The sequence below is a fragment of the Phocoena sinus genome, chromosome 2 (assembly GCF_008692025.1).
Source record: "Phocoena sinus isolate mPhoSin1 chromosome 2, mPhoSin1.pri, whole genome shotgun sequence".
Classification (NCBI taxonomy): Eukaryota; Metazoa; Chordata; class Mammalia; order Artiodactyla; family Phocoenidae; genus Phocoena; species Phocoena sinus.
The window spans coordinates 113,697,989-113,719,622 of record NC_045764.1 but is presented as its reverse complement, the minus strand read 5'-3'; the positions used below and the strand labels follow the sequence as shown (position 1 = coordinate 113,719,622).

The 21,634-nt window shown below is 38.8% G+C and overlaps 1 protein-coding gene across 2 annotated transcripts in view; it reads left to right on the top strand.

The window, feature by feature from the left end:
- Positions 1 to 7,178: 7,178 nt before the first annotated feature.
- Positions 7,179 to 21,634, top strand: part of SNX6 (sorting nexin 6) — a 54,503-nt gene continuing 40,047 nt past the window's right edge. For both annotated transcript variants that reach the window (XM_032621127.1, XM_032621126.1), the window contains exons 1-5: positions 7,179 to 7,241; positions 7,395 to 7,442; positions 17,035 to 17,139; positions 17,985 to 18,095; positions 19,871 to 19,992. In XM_032621127.1, coding sequence (XP_032477018.1) covers positions 7,236 to 7,241; positions 7,395 to 7,442; positions 17,035 to 17,139; positions 17,985 to 18,095; positions 19,871 to 19,992 — 392 coding nt within the window. In that variant the 5' untranslated portion in view covers positions 7,179 to 7,235. The remainder of the gene's footprint in view (positions 7,242 to 7,394; positions 7,443 to 17,034; positions 17,140 to 17,984; positions 18,096 to 19,870; positions 19,993 to 21,634) is intronic.

Sequence of the window (21,634 nt, the reverse complement as noted above, 5' to 3'; positions counted from 1 at the left end):
TCTGGAGACAACTTGAGTCATCAACATTCTTTGCAGACAAGGACTTTAAAAAATATTTCAGATTCCAAATATGGAGAAAAGGGGAAGTGAAAAAGTTTCTTACACACACACACACACACACACACACATGACAAAGGGCGGGAAACCCTAGAGAAATAGAGTAGAATATCTTATTTGGTGAAAACACATTTTTTATTTTGAGGGTAGAAATTAACTAGAGGAATAATGGGTTACATGCTGCATAGAGTTCAATAATTTTGTAAAATCTCTTAAAATCCTTTTTTCTATGGTCTAAAAAACACAGCTCCATCTTAGGTTGTACAAAAGGTGTGTTCTTGAAAATCTGAGTAAAAATGTAATTTTTTGAAATTAAATTCTCTAGATGTCTGAAAGTTTTCTGACTTTAAAATAAAATCAGAATGATCTCTGGATAGAATTCTTCTGATAGGTAATAAACAGTAGGATTCTTAGCCTGCTCCACTGTACCTAGAATGCAAATTAAGTCATTACACCACATATTTTATTTCAAATAATTGTTTGAAAGATTTGCACTCTTGGGACTTCCCTTGGTTAAGGACTGGCCTTCCAATGTAGGGGACGCAGGTTCGATCCCTGGTTAGGGAACTAAGATCCCACATGTCATGGGGCAACTGAGCCCTCACGCCACAACTACTGAGCCCATGCGCTCTGGAACCCGCGCACCACAACTCGAGAGAAGCCCACGCACCGCAACTAAGACCCGACACAGCTAAATAAATAAATAAATAAATGAAGCATTTGCACTCTGGTGGTTGTTTTTCTGTAGGGCCTGAATCCTCAAGTGAAATAATGGAATATGACAAAAGATGAGAAAAAGTATATCTAAATAGGGCTTGGTTTCCCTTCTCCTAAAGCATTTTACATCTGGGCATAAGGAGTTGGGGAATCTTGAATTTGAGCTATTATATTATATTATGTTATATTATATTATATTATTTTCTGACCACTTATGAGTGTCATATTTCAGGTACTTTCTCATATTTCCTTCAGGTTTTATGTCTTGTACTTCCACTGCAGCTCTGGGATGGAGAAATGAGGGCATCAAGTCATGAATACCAAAATGTAACTTAGAAATAATTTAATGTAATATATGTGCTGCTATTGTTCTAGTCATAGAGCAAAATTAAACTGCTCTCCCCATCTGTCCCTTAAGCAACTCATGTTAAGTATAGGCAAAAGAAAGTGTGCTAGACTTTAGTTCAACAATCTTTGGCTTCCAAATGGAATTCTTCCAAATAGAATCAGAGGTACCAACATGAATCAATTAATCCACATGTGCCCTAGGGTCTGGGTTCTATAGATATCATGTTGCTTCTTCACTTGGTCCTCAGACACCATGGTCAAGATCAGCTGGTTCGCTATTGGTGCTAATTCCCAGGTCTGAATCCCAGGGAAGTGGGAGTTGATTGTTTCTCTAAGGGTAATTTTCATATCTAGAACATTATCTTTTCCACCCTCAATCTACTGCGACATGACTTTTTTTTTTAATCTTCTAGATATGGTCTCTGTGCTGCTTGCCTGCGTATTGGTTTATTTAACTAAGGTGTGGTTTGCTTTTTTTTTTAACTCCTAAATTATAGGGGAGGATCAAGGAGATTTACTTTATTTATCTGATTTGGTCCATTAATTGAAGTCAATAACCTTCAATCTACAAACTTACTAGAAAAAAAAATTGTGGATATTTATGTAACCTTGGAAGAGGCAGGATCTTTCTTGGCATTATCACTAAAATAGAAGCCTAAAGGAGAAGATGGATGGATCTAAGTACACTAAATTTAAAAACTTGGGCATGTCAACAATATCGTAACCTAAAATTAAAAGGCAAACTTAACTTTAAAATGTATCTTTATCATCCTTAATAAAGGGCTTTTACCCTTAATATATAAAAAGCTTTCAAAAACAGTAGTAAAAATATAGGCTAAGAACAGATATAGGTAACTCACAGAAGAAGAAATACAAATAAATAAATGAACAAACAAATGTTCAAAGTCACTAGTCTTTCAAGAAACGCATGTTAAAACAATGAGATTTCATTCTTATCTTGTAAATAAATTGTTCAATGAATGTTTTCTTTCATGCCTGCTATGTGGCAGGCACTGTGCTAGATATAGAACACCCATGTATGGGTATGTGTATGGGTAGAAGGCAGTATGAGGGACTTTATACAATGGACTTTATATTTATTGGGTTGGCCAAAAGTTTCCTTCAGTTGTTTGGTTTTATTTTATTTTATTTTATTTTTGACTGCGTTGGGTCTTCGTTGCTGCACGCAGGCTTTTCTCTGGTTGCGGCGAGCAGGGGCTACTCTCCTTTGCGCTGCGTGGGCTTCTCATTGTGGTGGCTTCTCTTGTTGCAGAGCACAGGCTCTAGGCGAGCAGGCTTCAGTAGTTGTGGCACACAGGCTCAGTAGTTGTAGCTCATGGGCTCTGGAGCGCAGGCTCAGTAGTTGTGGTGCACGGGGTTAGTTGCTCCATGGCATGTGGGATCTTCCCTGACCCGGGTTTGAACCCATGTCCCCTGCATTGGGAGGCAGATTCTTAACCACTGAGCCACCATCTAGCTGACTGAATATTATACAGTTATTAAAATTCATGCTGAAGAATAGAAATATACTTAATAATATGACATAATATTACAAAAAAGTCTTGGTTATGTAAATTAAAATGCTATATGAGGCATACGCACGGGAAAACATTTAAAAGGATATTTGCCAGGACTTCCCTGGGGGCACAGCGGTTAAGAATCCGCCTGCCAATGCAGGGGACACGGGTTTGAGCCCTGGTCCGGGAAGATCCCACTGCCGCAGAGCAACTAAGCCCGCTGGCCACAACTACTGAGCCTGTGCTCTAGAACCCACGAGCTACAACTACTGAGCTCGCATGCCACAACTACTGAAGCCTGCGTGCCTAGAGCCTGTGCCGCTCAACAAGAGAAGCCGCTGCAATGAGAAGCACGCACGCCGCAACAAAGAGTAGCCCCCGCTTGCTGCAACTAGAGAAAGCCTGTGCACAGCCACAAAGACCCAACGCAGCCAAAAATAAATAAATAAATATTTATTTTAAAAATATTTATTTAAAAAACAAGGATATTTGCCAAAATATGAAGAGATTATCTCCAAGTAGTGGATTATAAGTGATTCATTTTTTTCAGAGCTACCTTTGAAACTAACAGATTTGAGCAGTGTCAGAGAACATGCCTTTGTTGATTGCTTTGTTGACTGCTATTATACAATATTTATTATTATACAATAGCACTTATAGCTTTCTACCCCACATCTGCCTCTCTTCCTCTCCTTCCTGGAAGCTCCAATTTTATTCAGGTACCCACATTCTTCTAAGAAGCCTTTTGGTTTGGGGAGGCTAGTCCCAGTCCCAGCCCTAGAGGTAATTCCTGACTGGCCTAAGGGTAAGACTTAAGACAATCATAGTTATACCCGTCCCCTTTAAGGGTGGGCATGTGACCCTGTTCTAGACTGGGAGATATGAGAGGCCTACAAAAGGGAGGGGTCTGCCGAGCAAATTTTTTTCTGCTTGTAGATGTTGTTCTGTCGGTATGTGAAACCTAAAACTGCCCCAGTCATCTTGGACCATGAAGAGAACCAGTCTTAGAATGAGGTTGTTACTGAAAATGTCAGAGTGGAGAATTAGAAGGCATCCAGGTCCTTGATGGCACCATTAAGCTACTGATTATACTATGCCCAGAAATTCCTTATGTCTTTTTTCTTTTACTTAACTAATTTATTAATTTGGGCTGTGCTGGGTCTTCGTTGCTGTGCGCGGGCTTTCTCTAGCTGCGGTGAGTGCGGGCTACTCTTCATTGCGGTGCACGGGTTTCTCATTGTGGTGGCTTTTGTTTCAGAGCACCAGCTCTAGGCGCGCAGGCTCAGTAGTTGTGGCGCACGGGCTTAGTTGCTCCACGGCATGTGGGATCTTTCCGGACCAGGGCTCGAACCCGTGTCCCCTGCATTGGCAGGCGGATCTCAACCACTGCGCCACCAGGGAAGCCCACTCCTTATGTCTTGATTTTTTGTTGTGAGATAATGTTTCCTTACTGCTCAAGTTTATTTGAATTGGCAGTTTCTGTTACCTTCAACTAAAAACATCCTAATGATATAACGTACCTTGGAAAAAAATAGCATAGTATAGTACAACAATCTTCGGTAGAGAATTTTGTTGTAGCATAAACTCCAGGGAGAAGGAGGGAAGAATTAGGACCTAAAGTTTATCCAAAACCAAAAATAATCTCCTAGAATTTGAGGAAGTGAGAAACTGGTAAAAATACATTTTGGTGAAGACTTCTTTGATCAGGACATGATAAAAGGAATTAGTTTTCTTCTCTATCTAATTAAATAATTATTGTTTCATGTTTTTGAAGTTTTTCTTCCAAAAAAAAAAACTTGACTTTTGTTTGACAAATATGTTCAACATCAATCCAATTTTTGATTTCCAAAATTTTAAAGTAACTCACTCATTATTCTCTAAAATTTTACTCTTCTTTAAAATCTTCCAATGCATGTCTTTCGAAGTACACTATTGGGAAATTATTCACTATTACAACATTTTACTTTCCTATAGCTAAATCTATGAAGTAATCAAACTGTGATTCAACATAATTTGCTCATGAAATTTATATAAAGTAGGTAATTTCATAGAAATCTATCAAACAAGATGAAAAATGGATTATTTGGTTAAAAGTATTAGAGAAGTGGTTTAGCTTTAATATCTTCTTGATTTATTTTACAAGTAGTAGAAAAAGCAGTTATGTAAGCTTATCTTAATTTCTTTTCTTTTCATATTCCTTAACTTCTATAACTGGCTTTTTGATAGTTGTTAGTATCAGTTACTGATCACTCCTTCTTATCATTCACACAATATATTTCGAGACCTTTGCTCAGGAAGGAAGGCTCAGATATTAATGAGCAACTTTATTATTTCAAGTTTGGGTTCTCTGCTCCTGTGAGTTTTCAGCTATTGATTTTAGCTACAGTAATTACTATATGTCTTTGTTTTTCAGAACTAGTGATCTTAAAGTTTTGGCATTTGAGAATTTTAATGTTTCTGTACAATGTTCCTGGACTTGGCTTAAATATTGAAATTTAAAACACTTGGTTAATGATCAGAAACATTTGACATTGTCCTATGTGGCACTCCTTGATCTTTGTGCACAAGGACACACCTGACCCTTGTACTGGTTGTGTACAAATCCCACTCATTAACTGTAGCTCTGCTCTTCTGTCTCCATCTAGGAAGTGTAACCTTATAGGCATTATCTTCAAATCAAAAACAAATTATTGGGAAATATTGGCACCTTTTATCAGCAACAAGTTACTGGAACATTCCTCGTGACACTTCATGACACTACACGGACACCACATGATGCCTCATGACTCCCAGTGAAAAACATTACTCTAGTAGTTACTACAATGCACTGGGAAATAAGAAACAAAAGACCAAAAAAAAGTCGTCCCCCTCATGTCGGAGAATAACCCTTGTTGGTGCAATAACTTAACCTCTCTATGCCTAAGTTCTCCTTACACACAAATGAAAGTTACAAGTTCTCATGAAAATGTCTGGAAGTTTAACATTATTATTTTGTGGGAATTCCCTGGCATCCCAATGGTTAGGACCCCACGCTTTCACTGCAGAGGGCGCAGGTTCAATCCCTAGTTGGGGAACTAAGATCCTGCAAGCCGCACAGCATGGCCAAAACCCCCCAAAAAACACGAGCAAAAAACCCATTACTGTTTTGAGAGCTTCAATTCAATAAGATAGGATGGGAGGGCCTAGCAAAATAGGGAATCAACTGTGGAGGGCCTGGAATCACAGGCCGTGGAGTTGGACCTTCACGTAAGGGAGACTTGGGAAGATTACTGAACAGGGTAGTAGCATAATCATCAATACCTGTGTCTTAGGAGGAAAACTGGCAGCAGTGTATAGAATGGTGAGAGAAAGATGGAACTAAGAAAAGTTATGAGAGTATTGCAGAGGGCCAGACCAGGGTGGGGGGGAGATAAATTAAGAGTTTGGGATTAACATATATGCAATACTATATATAAAATAGATAAACAAGGACCTACTGTATAGCACAGGGAACTATATTCAGTATCTTGTAGTAACCTATAATGGAAAAGAATCTGAAAAAGAATATATATATGTATATACATGTATATATATATAAAACTTAATCACTTTGCTGTACACCTGAAACTAATACAACATTGTAAATTAACTCTACTTCAGTTTTTTTTCATGGTTTTTAAAAAACGGGCCAGACAAGAGATGCTGAGGGTAATTGCTGTGGAAGGGGGTTGGGAGGAGGAATGAGACCAGTTTAAGAGGTAACAGCACATAATAAATTACAGATGTAATAGGATTTGGTTACTAAATGGTGTAACGAGTGAGGGAGAGGAAGGAAGGACTTGAATGGGACTTAGGTTTCTGGCCTGAACATCTGAAGATACTGATGCCATTAACTGAATGGGAGTACAGGATTGCTTGTTTGTGCGTGTGTGTAATAGAAAAAGTGGGGCAGGGGGTAAGGAATGACTTTTGTCTCAAGTGCCTGTGGACACCGTGTGGTGCTCTACAACTGGACAGTTAAGAGTATGCCTGGGGACATTTCTTGGTATAAAGAAAAGGAATACTCTTGTAATGTGAACAGCTCATTTAAATAGTGCTCAACCATTAGCGCCCCAAACCCTGAGATAGTTATTGCCTCGCTAGCAGTAAAAGCTTGATTACAGCCCCTGACTGATGACGGTGTAAAGGGCCTGGGTTCCCACAACTTCTACGGGCAAAATATTAATTATCGTGTGGCACTATACAAAGACTAGATGATTTACTGTGGCTTCTGGAGGGCGCTTGCTTGGTTTTTCGCCGCAGCCCTCAGAGAACGGGAACTGGACAGCTCCCCGGGTGGCCTTCGGCCCTTCTGCGATCAGAGCCGCCCAGCCGCGAGCAGTCTCCAGACACGTGAGCCTGGGCTTTCGGGCCCACTCGGCCAAGGGTGGTTCGACCTTGGGCGGAGGGCACTTCCTTCCTTCTTCCGCGCTCTCGGACCCCGGCCCCGTCGGGGCGGGCGGGGCGGGGCTGCTCCGAGGCCCCGCCGCCGGCCCCGCCCCGCTTGCCGGCCGCCGCCGGCTCCCTCCGGCCTGCGGTGCGGTGCGCGCCTGCGCCAGCCCTCGCCTCGGAGCAGCCATGATGGTGGGTGTCCGCCGCGCCGAGCCCCGGGCGTGCGGTGGGGGCGGCGGGCGCGGGGCGGGTGCGGGGGCCGCGCCGGCCTGACACTAATGTCTCCCCTTGTGTCCCCCTCACTCCATCCTTTCCCCGGCGCGGTGGGCCCCACCGACCTCGCAGGAAGGCCTGGACGACGGCCCCGACTTCCTCTCGGAGGAGGACCGCGGAGTAAGTTCTGCCTCCTTCTGGCTAGCGGGACCCTCCCTCCCCCGCCTTGGTCCAGGGGTGTGGTACGGGAGAGGGGTGTCTCCGGTCGCGCGGCACCCCCTCCCCGCCGGCCTCCTTTCGATTTCCTCGCCGCACCGCGCCCCGCCCTCCTGCAGCCCTTCCTCCCTTGGGGCCATTCGGTTCTGATTTCCCGGGGACCCGGGGCCGCTCTTGGCCCCCGCCGCGGCTCCGACTCTTCTGTGGACCTCCTTCCCCGCCCGGTCCGGCTGCAGGTGGAGGCCGGAGCTGGACACCCGCCGCCACCACGTTGGGGACTATGAAAACCCATTGTCAGACCTTCCTGCCGGCACCTTCAATTTCCCCTTGGGGGGACCTCTCGAACCCGCCCTTGCCCACCCTTCTTTTCCTCTAAAACATGATAGTACGGGGTTGTTCTTAATTACCCTTTTGCACGGGATTTTACAGTCGCCGAATCTAAACTCTTCTCCAGTATCCTATCAGATTTTGTAAAGTGCTGGTAGTCCACAGTACCTTTACTTTTCCTAATGTCCAAAAAAATACATCTTTTGCAGAGATCCCTTGGTGGTGATTTGAGGCAGTGCATTTCAGTTCAGAAAGGGCCTTCAGGGCTGTGATTCCTCCCTCCCACGCTCTACCCCCATTTACCTTGGCCGAAGGGTAGTAATCTGTATAGTGCCTTGTACAAGTGAGCACTTGAAAAATATTGATACATGATGATTGCAGCTCAGCAACGTTCCATGGTTCCTTCACATTTAACAGTTTGCACTTTAGTTTTCCATTTTGCTTTTACTTATTTATCTTAGACAATGTGAGAGACACGTCTGTTGGTCGATTTTGGGCAGGTGATAAAATATTCTTATAGGATGTTATTCCTGGTTTTTTTAAATAAGAGATAAGGTAGTTAGTATTAACTGATGACCTTTATAAAGTTTTAAAATGGTAAGAAAGATGCAGAAGGTGCTGCATATTTTTATAAACGATGAATTAATAAATTTCTCAGTTTACAGAAAAGCATCATTTAGAATTACTAGTTAGCATGAAAGCATCATGTAGGATTTCTGGTTATTTCTTAAAATTTTAGGTTCTAATGAATTTTAAGACAAAGTGCATGTGTATGAATGTGTATATGTATCTTCTGGGGTAGGTGAATCATAGTAATAGTCATATCTGGGCACTGTGTTAGCACTGTATAAGCATTGTTTCATTATATCCTCTTATCGTCCTTGTGAAGCTTTTAGTATCCCCCATTTACAGATGAGAAATCTGAACCTCAGAGAAACTAAGTAAGTAGTCCGAAGTCACACAGCCAGTGAGTGAGAGAGGTGGACTTTAAACCATGTTGCTGACATCAAAGCCAGCGCACATATTTCTCAAAGACGCCTTGAAACACTTGCATCAGAATCACCTGGGGTGTTTGAAAAACTAAAGTCAAAAGTTTCTGGGTCCACCCTCTAGTAAATCAATCTCTTGAGGTAGGGGGGACAGATAAGTACTTTGTTAACAAGCAAGAAGATTCCATTGTACACTGAAGTCTGATTATGGCTGCACAAAGTTATCCTGTTATTTCCTCATTTCAGGAACAGAAATTTCAGGCCTGTTTAAATTTCCTTATATTGTGTTTGTCCTGATAGAAATAGATTGCCATAAATAGATTAGAACTTTTAGGCATTGCACTTTTAGTTTAGATTGTCTTGTTCAGCCTTTTAAGAAAGTCTTGATAGAGAAAAAGCATGCAGTACATATTTGATACAAATTGTAGGGGGGACATCACAGATTCAAAAATAATAGTGCAAGCATTTCATTTAAAGCAGTAAGTAAGCAAAATTAAAGGCAGAATTTTTACATACATTTTTAAGCAGGCTTAAATTTTCATTATGATATTTGGAACAGAAGAGAGTCTTACAGCCTTAAGAATATACTGTTTTGTAAGAAACTTAAAAAGCAGACTTTAAGAATACACAATATTGAAAATTATTGGCCACTTTTTGATCTCTTCGGTTACACCTCTGCATAGTAGGGTATTTTTTTCTTTCCCAAAGGAAGGACAGTAACATATTATTTACTAAACAAATGAGCCCTTTGAACTGGACACATTTTGCTCTGATGTGCTTGTTAAATAGAGCAGTACATGCCAGCATGATGGCGTAATTCTCTTAGCATTTGATTTGAATTCTAAATAATATGTTTATTGTTTTCAGAATTACTTCAGGTGGAGGAAGTGCACCTCTCCTGGACTCCTAGCCTTGCTCCTCCCTCTTATTCCTTATCTTCATTAATGTCATCATTTGTAGTCCTTCATGCAAGAAGCTTCTGAATCATAACCTTCATCCCCATACCAGAACAGTCACTGAGGCCAGATAATTTCACCTCAGAAATGTTGTTAGCCCATCTTTCATTTATATGGCCGCAGTTAAGTTCCCTCTATCTCTTGCCTGGACTGTAGCAGTATCTGTCATTGGTCTGTCTCCAGGCTCTCTACTTTCCAGTCCAGACTGCACATGACTGGTAGTTACCTAATTGAAATGATTAGATCATATGGCACCAATAGTCACAAGGATTTATGGGGACCCAGTTCTTTTTGCAGTAAGGTCCAAACTCCTTATGCTAGCATTGAACACCGTTCATAACCCTTTCTGGCTGACTTCATTTCTCAAGATGCCCCTGCCCCATATACACACACACACACACACACACACACAATAGGCATATTCTAGTCTACTTGTCATTGCCCAACCACCTCTGCACTTTAATGTCTGCTTTATGCATGCTTCTCGGTGTTGTGGAGTGGTTTTTTTTTCCCTCACCTTTTTTTTCACATGAAATTTGACTTACCTTTTAAGACTTGGCCCAGATGTTTGCATTTTCTTTTGTACCTACTCAGCATTTAGCTTGAACATACTCCACATTTATTGATAGTTATTTCCGATAAAAACGTGACATAGACTTCGTTGGCAAAGGATAAGATGAATGTTGGCAGAGGAAGAAGAGAAAGTTCCTGCCCTGGGGCCATGGCAGTGTAGTGAGGAGCTTACCGGTGAAGTGCCCACCGTGGGAGTACAAAGGAGAGTGAAGACATAATGGTAACTACACACTGATGAAGCGTTTGCTGCATACTAGGGACTTTCCACACATCAACTCAATTCTCAAATCCCTGTGAAGTAACTGCTACTATTATTCCTACTTTGGAAAGGAAAAGTGAGGTTCAGAGAGATTAAATAACTTGCCCTGGTTCATACAGCCAGTATGAGCTGTATTCAAACTCAGGGAGTCTAGCTATAGGTACTGGGCTGTTAACCACCGTGCTGTTGCCTACAGGAGCTAAGCCTTAAATGTTGATTGTGTAGGTTCCCAGGGATGGGGAAGGCTTGCCAGCAGAGAGGATAACATGTAGGTAGGTCATTAGGTTCCACCTGGAGCACTTTTTCTTACTGGAAGCAGGAGTAGATTATGGGTAATACAGATAAAGTGCATAATGTGGGAAGTCCTGAGGGATCACCAGCTAGGAAGGACATATGCCCAGATGAAAATAGCATTGTAGATGACTCCGATGTGGAAGGTGGATTGCTTCTTCCTTGCAGAAAGCAGAGAAACCTGTTACCAGGCTTTTGCGGCAGTCCAGATGAGAAATGTTAAAGGTAGAACTAAGGCAGTGGAAGAAGGGATGAAGGAGGGGACGTAGCAGAGAGATATTTAGGAGATAGAATGCACAGGGCATAGTGGCTGAATAAATACATGCGCTAGACAGAGGAGAAGGAGATGAGGAATATACGAGAGAATAGCAGAGTTAGAAGGTAGATAATAAGCTTGGTTTTCAGATATGTTGGATTTGAAGTGCCTGTGAAGTGTCTAATCCCTTCCCTGCCAAACTAGAACGTAAGATCTGAAAGGGTGAAGATTGTGTCCTTTCATTGCTCTATCGCAAGCACATCTGACAGTGGTTGGCACGTTGAAGGCACTCAGTTGTTTAATAAGTAAATACATCCAGGTGGATATGTCTAGTTAGTAACTTGAAATTATGATTGGGAACTTAGAATAAGAGGTGTGAGTTGAAGGTATAAATTTCAGAGTTATTAGTCAAGAATGGCCAAGTTTGCCAACACTGGATAGTACCCAGCGGGAAACAGCATTCACAGGCCAAGGAGAAGAAATGGACTAACTGATGGGGCTGAGATGAGTGGGGAGAAAATGAAAAGAGTCCCCAGAAGTTGAGAGAATTTTAAGGACATGGTCAGAATGATCATTGAGGCAAAATACCAAAGAGAAATCAAGAAGGCTGCAAAGTATTGGATTTGGAAATTAGGTCCTCACTGTGTGGAGGTGTTGTGAGACCAGAGCTAACTTGATTAGAAGAGCAGTGTACAAGCAGGTTCTAGAGCAAACAGGCAGATTACCTGCTCAGGTAGCCGGAGAGCTCTGCTCTCCAGGGGACACCACTCCATCTGAGAATGCAGAGGAGATGGTGAGTACAGATCTATTTATAGAAAAGCTTATTGATGGGTCTGAGGGAAAACAGCTGCTAGTGTTTATTTCGTGGGGATGTGGGAGACAGGGTCACTTGTTGAGCATAGGGTGGAAATGCAATCGAGGGTTGAGATAGTAAAGCTTTGGAGTGGTTGCTCAGGGAATCAGAAGGGGAGCTGAGCAGATTGGCCCTGGACTGTTGAATGGTTTTAAGAGTCTAATGCAGTTGGGAGAGCAATAATTTGTAGTGGACAAGCACAGACAGTTGTGACTTTAGCCACACTCAGCTCAAAAAAGCAAAGAAAGTTGATGATTGAATTGATCCTACATGTGGGAATTTGCAAGCCAAGTACGGCAAAAGAGCAATGGGAGTTGACAAGACCAGCAAGAAAGGCGTTGGAGTGACATCAAGCGACTCTAGTAATGTTTTGTTATTCCTAGTATGATGGATGAAAGGGAATCTAGTTTCCAGAAAGTATATGTATAATCAACCGTTGATTTGACTGCTGAGTATAAAGAATATCATAATGGAAATAATTTATTACAGGACTTCCAAAATCATAACTGGTTATAAATCAACTACTTCAATAAAAATTTTTTTTAAATCATAACTGGACTAGGAGTAAAATAGATTTAAATTTTGGCCTGAGTTAGTGAACTTAACAGAATTTCTGTCTGCTTCATGGGTTTTTTCACTGATTATACTGTAATTCCCTAGAAATAGTTTCTTAGCCCTGTTACGGTTCGTGCCTTTCTTTCAGGGCTGCAGTGAGCCAGAAGAATAGGGCCTGGGGGGCCACTGTAAGGATTAGGCTTTTCTCTAAGTGGGAACCCCTTAGGTTTTGAGCAGAGGAGTGATTTCTAGTTTAGTGGGATGGTTCCAGTGGCCCTATAAGGAGTATAGATTGAAGAGGGAAAGAGGCAGAAGCAAGAGACCAGTTGGGAGGCTGTTGCAATAATCAGTTATTTTCCTTCTTCCTTCCTCCTCCATCCATCCATCCATCCATCTCTGTACATGTACTTTTCTGGCAAAAGATTAACAGTTACGTTTTTAGGAGTGTCATAAGGTTGATACTTTAACATGTAAACACATCAGTGTAATAAACTAATAGTGAATGTCCTCTTTACTAAGTAATTATATGTGAAGAATTAATCTATCAGCAGTAGGGCAGTGTCTTTAGATTATTTTTCTAAGGATAGTGTGTTTTGCTTAATCATTTTCTCTGCCTGGGCTTTCTCTTGACCATGACACAAGTGTTTAACCTAGTCAGTCTTTGACAAAAGGAAGTACAAAGTTTATTGGCCCAGATAAGGATTAAACTGGTGAATATAGTCCAGTTAGAATTTCCTCAAACTGACCTCACTACTTGCACAGTTAATTAAATGTTGATGAATCACAAGTTGTTTACTTTGACTCTTCCCCTTAACGAAAACTGTCTAAAATTACTGACTTTTCTGTAAACAAAGAAGAAAATCCACCTGGAAAATCTGTGTACATTTTATGTAATTAACACTAAATTTACAGGAATTCCCTGCTGTCCAGTGGTTAGGACTCCGTGATTCCACTGCAGGGGGCCTGGGTTCCACCCGGGTTGGGGAACTAAGATCCTGCAAGCCGTGTGTCATGACCAAAAGAAAAAAAACAAAAAAAAACCACACATTAAATTTACAGTATGATATTTTATTAAATCTAAGGCGCAACTGATTGGAAGACATATTTTCCAGTGCTTTAATATGCTTTAATAAGGCATACAAGAGAGAATTTATCAAAGAGTTAGAAAGTAAGAAGTAGAGGAATAAAAGCAAAGGAGGGAACTTCTGGGGCTGATGGAAATGTTCCATATCTTAATTATGGTGATGATTACAGGGGTGTAACCTACATATTTGTTTAAACTCTTCAAACTATATACTTAAAATCTGCAGCTCATTATATGTAAACTATACCTAAAAAATAAAGGACAAGACCAAAAGTGGTAAATGTATAATACAGGAATATTTTTTATTGATAAGTTACAATTTTAAAAACCCAGGTGTTTTACTATCAGACAAAACAAAGCAAAAAAAGGGGAACAGTGTATTTGGTATAAAAGGATAACGAAATGGAAGACAGAAATATTTTAATAATTTAAAATAATCTTTAATTGGAAGAAAAAATAACAGCCCTTCATATGTAGAAATCCTGAAAGGTGTGTTTCCAAATTGATGGCGCAACGGTTAAAAAAAAAGAAAATAAACCTGAAAATTAAAATATACTTAGAGATATGAAATCTGGCAGAAATATTTTATATAATCATTGAAAAGAAAATATTAGCAGTTGAGATGAAGTTTTGACAGAATGTAAAGACAAAGACAACCTGGAAAATCTAGGCCGGTGTTCCCAAGTACAGTTTTTAAGGCTCATTCTGAAGATTCTGTTTTGATACATCTGGGATAGGGCGTGGGATTCTGTATTTTTTAACAAGCATCCAGGTTGAGTCTTATGAGTTGTGTCTGAAAAATCCTAGACTAGGCAGTGAAAACAAGAAATGGAGAATTGCTAAGGTTATTATTCCAAAAACCATATGATAAATTTATGAGTTTCCTGTGGCTGCTATAACGAATTACTGCAAACCTGACGGGTTAACACAACAGAATTTATTCTCTCACAGTTCTGCAGGCCCGAAGTCTGAAATCACTATCACTGAGCTGAGATCAAGGTGTTGGCAGGGCCATGCTCCCTGAGGCTCTAGCGAAGAATTAGTTACTTATCTCTTCCAGCTTTCTCGTGGCTGCCTGCAATCCTTGGCTTGTGGCTTTACCACTCTAATCTCTGCCTCCGTAGTTAAGTTGCCTTCTCTTCTTTTGTCTGTGTCAAATTTCCCTCTGCCTCCTTCTTATATAAAGATACATGTAATTGTATTTAGGACCCACCTGGATAATCCAGGATAATCTCCCCACCTTTTTTACCATATAAGGTAACATTCACAGGGATTTGGATATGGATGTCTTTTGGGGAGCTGTAATTCATCCCACCACAATAAACATCTTAAGAGTGGCCTGAATGTGAGTAAAGAGAAATAAGGAAACAGATTTCTTAAATTAGAATTAAGGTAAGGGGTTAGAGAACAGGTAGGAAGGACAGTTTGAAGACATAAGACTAAATAAAAGCAAGAAAACCAAAGAACAAAGTACTCTAATGTTTCCAATACTTCAGAAGCAATGAAGATAGTTGGAAAATGAAAAAGAATACTCCTTTGTAATTCAAAACAACCTTTTAAGTTCATTTCTTTTATCAGACAGTGGGCTACATGTAGCATTGAGTACAATAGCAATTTTTTAAACATTTTAAAATATTTTTATGTAAGTTTATAGTATTTTTAAAATATGATTACTGATTGAAATTTATTTTAATATAAACTTATTAAAGTTATCAATAAAGTTTTCATTAAAGGCCATGCAATTTAAATAGTTATTAATTTCTTCTGTGACTCTTAAGTTAGATTGTATGTAATGGTATTTATTTTTTAAAAACATGTCTAGTCAGTATAGAACCAAAAGAGCAAAAATGAAATAGTATGTTACTTTCATTACTAATAAACAACCCTATTTAATGGAAAACTTCACAAAATTCATCTTTTAATAAATCGCAGGATTTCTTAAAGGCTTATTTTTTTCCTATTTATAAAAGTAATACATGCATATTGTGGAAAGTTGGGAGAATAAAAGAATATACAAAGAAGCAAATCCACTGCAACTCACATTTTGTTGTATTTCCTATAAGCCTTTTATGTATGCACTTTTTTAACATCTTTATTAGAGTATAATTGCTTTACAATGGTGTGTTAGTTTCTGCTTTACATCAAAGTGAGTCAGCTGTATGTATACATGTATCCCCATATCTCCTCCCTCTTCTCGTCTCCCTCGCACCCTCCCTATCCCACCCCTCTAGGTGGTCACAAAGCATGAGCTGATCTCCCTGTGCTATGCGGCTGCTTCCCACTAGCTATCTATTTTACATTTGGTAGTGCATATAAGTCCATGCCACTCTCTCACTTTGTCCCAGCTTACCCTTCCCCCTCCCCGTGTCCTCACGTCCAGTCTCTATGTCTGCGTCTTTATTCCTGTCCTGCCCCTAGGTTCTTCAGAACCATTTTTGCATTTTTTTTAATATAATTGAGATCATAGAATAAACAATTTTGATTCCAGCATTTTTTCCATTTACATTGTAATTGAAATTTGAAAAACTAATGACTAGGTAAGATTCCAAAGTCAGTCCTGGCTTTTACAACTAGAGTATTTGAAGCAAGCTACTTAGTTACACTTTAAATATTTCATATCTTTGCAGCTGGCTGAGACTTTATCTTTTAGTGTGTTTGCTTCTTTTGTAAATCTCCAAATTACCCAAAGATGTTAGAATGTTTATTTGTTTAAAGGGGAAGAAAAATGGATGAAATTTAAGAATTATAAGTAGAATTATGATTAGAATTATATGTGGAGAAGTTTTCTCATAAATGGGTAAATAGAAATGGGTGTATAGAGTAAAATTTAATTTAGAAGAATTAAAGAATACTGTAGAGTAAAATTTAATTCATATCATAAGAGTTAATTATTGAGTATTATATGTTATCTTTTTTTAGCATTTTACATATACATAATACATATATGTAATATATTTAATTATCATTAATAGTTTTATTGTATATTCCTGAATTAAAATAAGCAATAGAGTTTAAATGATTGGCCAATATTCTTTTTATTATTTTTCTTGTTCTTAAAGGTAGATATATTTTAGAACACTTGAACTTTTAAAGGACCATCTTCTTGGAAAATAGTTTACTTTTTGGGTGAAACTGTAATAATGTTTAGCACATTGACTCATACAAAGCAAAGTATAGTTGCATGGTGTAGAATGAAAATTGGTTAAGATAATAACGTACCCAAAGCATCTCCCCCCAAATAGATAGATAGATAGATAGGTACAGATATAGATATATAGAGTAAATGAACTTGAGTACTTTTTAGATTTCAGATTCTTTAGTTTCGTTTTTGCATTGTCTTATTGTCTGGGAGAAGAATTAAATTGTGTAAAAGCCTACAGAATTTTCATTGAGTTATTATTTTCTTTTTCTAGCTTAAAGCAATAAATGTAGATCTTCAAAGTGATGCTGCTCTGCAGGTGGACATTTCTGATGCTCTTAGTGAGAGAGATAAAGTAAAATTCACTGTTCACACAAAGGTAAATGGGATTTTGTGCTTCTGTTATTTTAGTTATTGTGCTAATGTTACATATATAATAATATATTGACTAGAATTTTGGTTTTGAACATAATTAGAAATTCTATTTTAGTTTATAATTCACTGCTGTTATTTTAACAAAACGTTTTAGGGAAGTGTACTTTTTAAAGATTAACATTTGAGAATCATAGAACTTAGACATAGTACAAATTTAATTTTCTCTAGACTTTAATATCTTTTACCATTCTTGTTATTTTCAATTTTGGTACATTCCTTCAGTTAAATTACTGTTGTTGTTGTTTTGTTTTTTTTTTTTTGCGGTACGCGGGCCTCTCACTGTTGTGGCCTGTCCCGTTGAGGAGCACAGGCTCTGGACGCACAGGCTCAGCAGCCATGGCTCACGGGCCCAGCCGCTCCATGGCATGTGGGATCTTCCCGGACCGGGGCATGAACCCGTGTCCTCTGCATCAGCAGGCGGACTCTCAACCACTGCGCCACCAGGGAAGCCCTAAATTACTGTTTTAACAGACTATTTTCTTTTTAGATTTCAGTTCTCAGGCACATTTTCAGATTGTGATCTATTTTTCTTTGTTTGAATAGTTGAGTTTGTTATATTTATAGGATAACTTTGTAATGGTAGAAATACAATATAATAAGAGGCTGTCAGCTTATTTTCTCAAAGATCCCAGGATAATTTTGTCTGGGTGTCTCAGGGTTTTCATAATAGAGTGTAAAAGCACTGAGAATCTTTCATAAAAGACTAATTTTTAAAAATAAGGTATAAAATGTTAAAAGTGTTTTTAGTGTAACTTCGATTTTTATTTGAGAGAATCTCTTTCTTTGCAGAGTTCATTGCCAAATTTTAAACAAAACGAGTTTTCAGTTGTTCGACAACATGAGGAATTTATCTGGCTTCACGATTCCTTCGTTGAAAATGAAGACTATGCAGGTTACATTGTAAGTGTTGAGGTTCCATTTTAATCCCATTTTCTAGGAGCTTTTTAGATACTTTATTATGTGTTGAAATCTTCTTTTGCACTTGTAGTGAACTGAGGCAGTTTTTTTAAATTGCCAGCTACAAAATGTAATTGACTACCACTTTTATCCTGAGTTGTCTTGTTTGGGAGTGTGGGGATATGGATACGTTATTCCCCCTCATTTAAACTTAAATTCCTACTGTTTATTAGAATAGAAATGGGCTTTTCCTAGGGAGTAGCTAAGGGGGTATTACAAACCATACTGGTCTTGAACCCTTAGGTAGACAGATGCTTAGAGTTGGAGGGCTCCTTAAGAGATTATCGAATATAAATATGCACTGGGTGTTGTGCCTCAGCTGTTGACCACAGTCAGATTTCTGAAGTTTAGTTTCATTTGATTTCCTTGAAATCATCCTGACCTCACCTGATTCCACCTTTATCCTTGTGGCCCTTCCTTCTCAATCATTTGCTTTTTTTTTCTTTCTACAAGTTGAGTTTGGTGGACAACTGGCAGTACTTTTTCTTTTTCTTTTTTTCTTTTTGGTTAATTAACAGTTTATATAAAGGATACAACTCAGGAACAGCCAAATGGAAGAAGAGATGCATAGGATGAGGTATTGGAGTGGGGGGTTGACAGATAACTTTCATGACTTTTCCAGGATGTTGTACCACCTTCCATTTTCCCAGCATGTCGATGTGTTTAGCAGCCTGGAAGCTCCTCCTATTTCCTTTTTTTCCCTCATCTTCTTGTGTGATGACATTTTCTTACTACTTTTTTCTCCCATAGACTAAACACTCATCAAAGATCAAGACCATGTCTTATTTATCTTTATATGCCAGTTGTTCAGTATCATGCTTGGCACATAGTAGATGCTGTGTGCAGGCATCAATGAATGTGTGCTGATCTGTATTTGATGCTTCCTTCCCTATTGCTTTTCTTGGTGTAATCCTTTTCTTCAAGTCATTGTTATTTTAACTTTCCGCTACTTAACCTTTTCTTCCTCTTACTTGCTCTGTTTGCTTTCCATCATTTCCCCTTAACAGTTCTTACTTGTAGGCTCTTCCTCCTACAATAAGGTTTTTCTTATATCCTTCCCTTGAGTAATATATGTCTCTTCTAGATCTTATATTTTTATTTAAGGTAGTGCTTACTTACCCACTTACTGTGGGTGAATAAGATGAGGTTAGTCATTAGTCTGTATCTTGTTCTCTTGTTGTTAAGTCAGTGCTTTCTGCCTCTGGTACACTCTAATCATACCTTTTACATACTTTTGAAAAATAGTATACATATTTGCTACACATTTATTTAGTGTGTACTCAAAGCTTAATGCACATAGACATTTGAGGACTCTAGGTTGCCACATCTAGAATCTGCAGACTAAAGTTCTGGTACTGTTCTAACACCAGAAAATAGTACTCTGCTCTTGTTTCTTCCTTGGTGTAAAGGATCTCAAGGATCTTAATTTCTAGACTTAATCAAATTCTCTAACTTTAATCGGGATATTCCTGGTATCCAGTTCATTCAGGATGACTTTAGCTCTCTCAGACAGTAGTTTTTTATGGTGGCAGTAGTGCAATTGCTGCAAGAAATTAAAGTCTTTAAAACTAGTGATTTGGGGGACTTCCCTGGCAGCCCAGTGGTTAAGACTCCGTGCTTCCACTGCAGGGGGCATGGGTTTGATCCCTGGTCAGGGAACTAAGATCCCGCATGCCATGCAGTGCGGTCAAAAAACTAGTGATTTGGTTCCATTACAGATCCCTCCAGCACCACCAAGACCTGATTTTGATGCCTCAAGGGAAAAACTACAGAAACTTGGAGAAGGAGAAGGGTCTATGACAAAGGAAGAATTCACAAAGATGAAACAGGAGCTGGAAGCGTATGTGATTTTTCTTGTTAATTGTGCTTATTTTAGTGCCTTTTTTGTTTTGTTTTTTTGTTTTTTTGCTCTGTGATATCCCATCCTTTCAATCATTTCACCACATTGACCCTTTCTGGAAGATACAGGTTTAAGCCATACAACCAGTGTTAACGGTCATGATCAGAGCCTACAGGAAAATTATAGAATAATTGTCTGCACTTTAAAATTCTTTAAATTACATTTTTAAATAAACTCTGAAAATTGAAAACAGGGGATCCAGAAGTTTATAAAAAATAGTAGAAAGGGAAATAATGACTTTTTTAAAACACAGTGTAAATCTTTTCATTTGTTATTTATAAGGCCTTAGTCACTACTCACCTGGTTCTCTTTTTTTGACAAGTGCATACTACCAAGACTTCTGTTTCTCATAGCAGTGTGCACTGAGCAACTCTGAATATATTCTTTCTTTTTCAAAAAGTGTGTGTGTGTGTGTGTGTGTGTGTGTGTGTGTAATTTTCCCCCTCCTCTTTTCTCTGCCTGTGGCTTCTGGCTGAAGGGAAAAGAATAGGAGCAGAGAGAGAATAGAGAATAGTTTTTTAATGTTTTTTATTAAGTGATTACTAGTTTCATATATACTAGACATATTAAATCCTTGAAAAAAATTGAGATAATTTCTATTTCATTTTTAGCATATTTGCTGAAAATAGTTTTTCCTCTTTTATTAAACATTCAAAATAATTTTGGATTTGCTATATATTGTTTTTCTGTATTTTGAGAGTTATACAAGGAAATAACTCTCCTTGCATTATCATCACGTTCATCACTTTTTCTGGTCATTTCTCCCCTTTGTGCATTTCCTTTTCTCTTCTTGCACTGAATTTCAGTTTTTAAGCATATTTTCACAGTGCTACTAGACTCCTTCAGATGCTAAACTCTTGACAAGATAAATTAACAAAGTAGGTCTTCTTTGTTAAAGTGTAAGTGACAGATATTTTAAGAATTCTGTCCATACTGAGTGCAAGCAGTAGTCTGATAGCAGACAGATATATAATTCTATAGTTTATAAGGCTGAAAGCTGGAAATTAGCAGAGCACATTAATTTTGAAAAAATCAGTGGTTTTCCAGTGGCCCTGATCATGATTCTTTTGTGGTCTGGTTAGGGGTTGGATAACAGAGAACCTTGGGTTTATTCTCCTGCTACCTCCATCCTCTGCATCCTTCTTTTTTGTCTTCACTGAATGACTACCCTCACAGAGATCAAACTTCTCCCAACATTGGTCCTGCTGGTTTGCTGGTATGTAAAACTTATCCTCCTTGCACGTAGTTGAAGCAAGAATATTGGGCCTTTTCCTTGAGTGTTTTTTGAAACTGACATGTATTACTATATGATCACTGTGATTCACTGATGATAGTAAAATATTTTAAACACAGTTCTTCAATTGTAATGGCAAAAATTAGTCTCTCCATGGTGTGTTTCTTTCTTGTGTGCTTGGGTCGTTAGATGAAAATAGTTATTAATGTTGAAAATATGATTAGTGATACTGAGGTTTGGTTTCTGATTTTTTTTATGAAGGTGTTCAAAAGCAGTAATTATCTAGAAATTGAATTATTAAAGTTGTACAGTATAATTTGTAGTATACTTTCTCTGAAGCTAAAAACA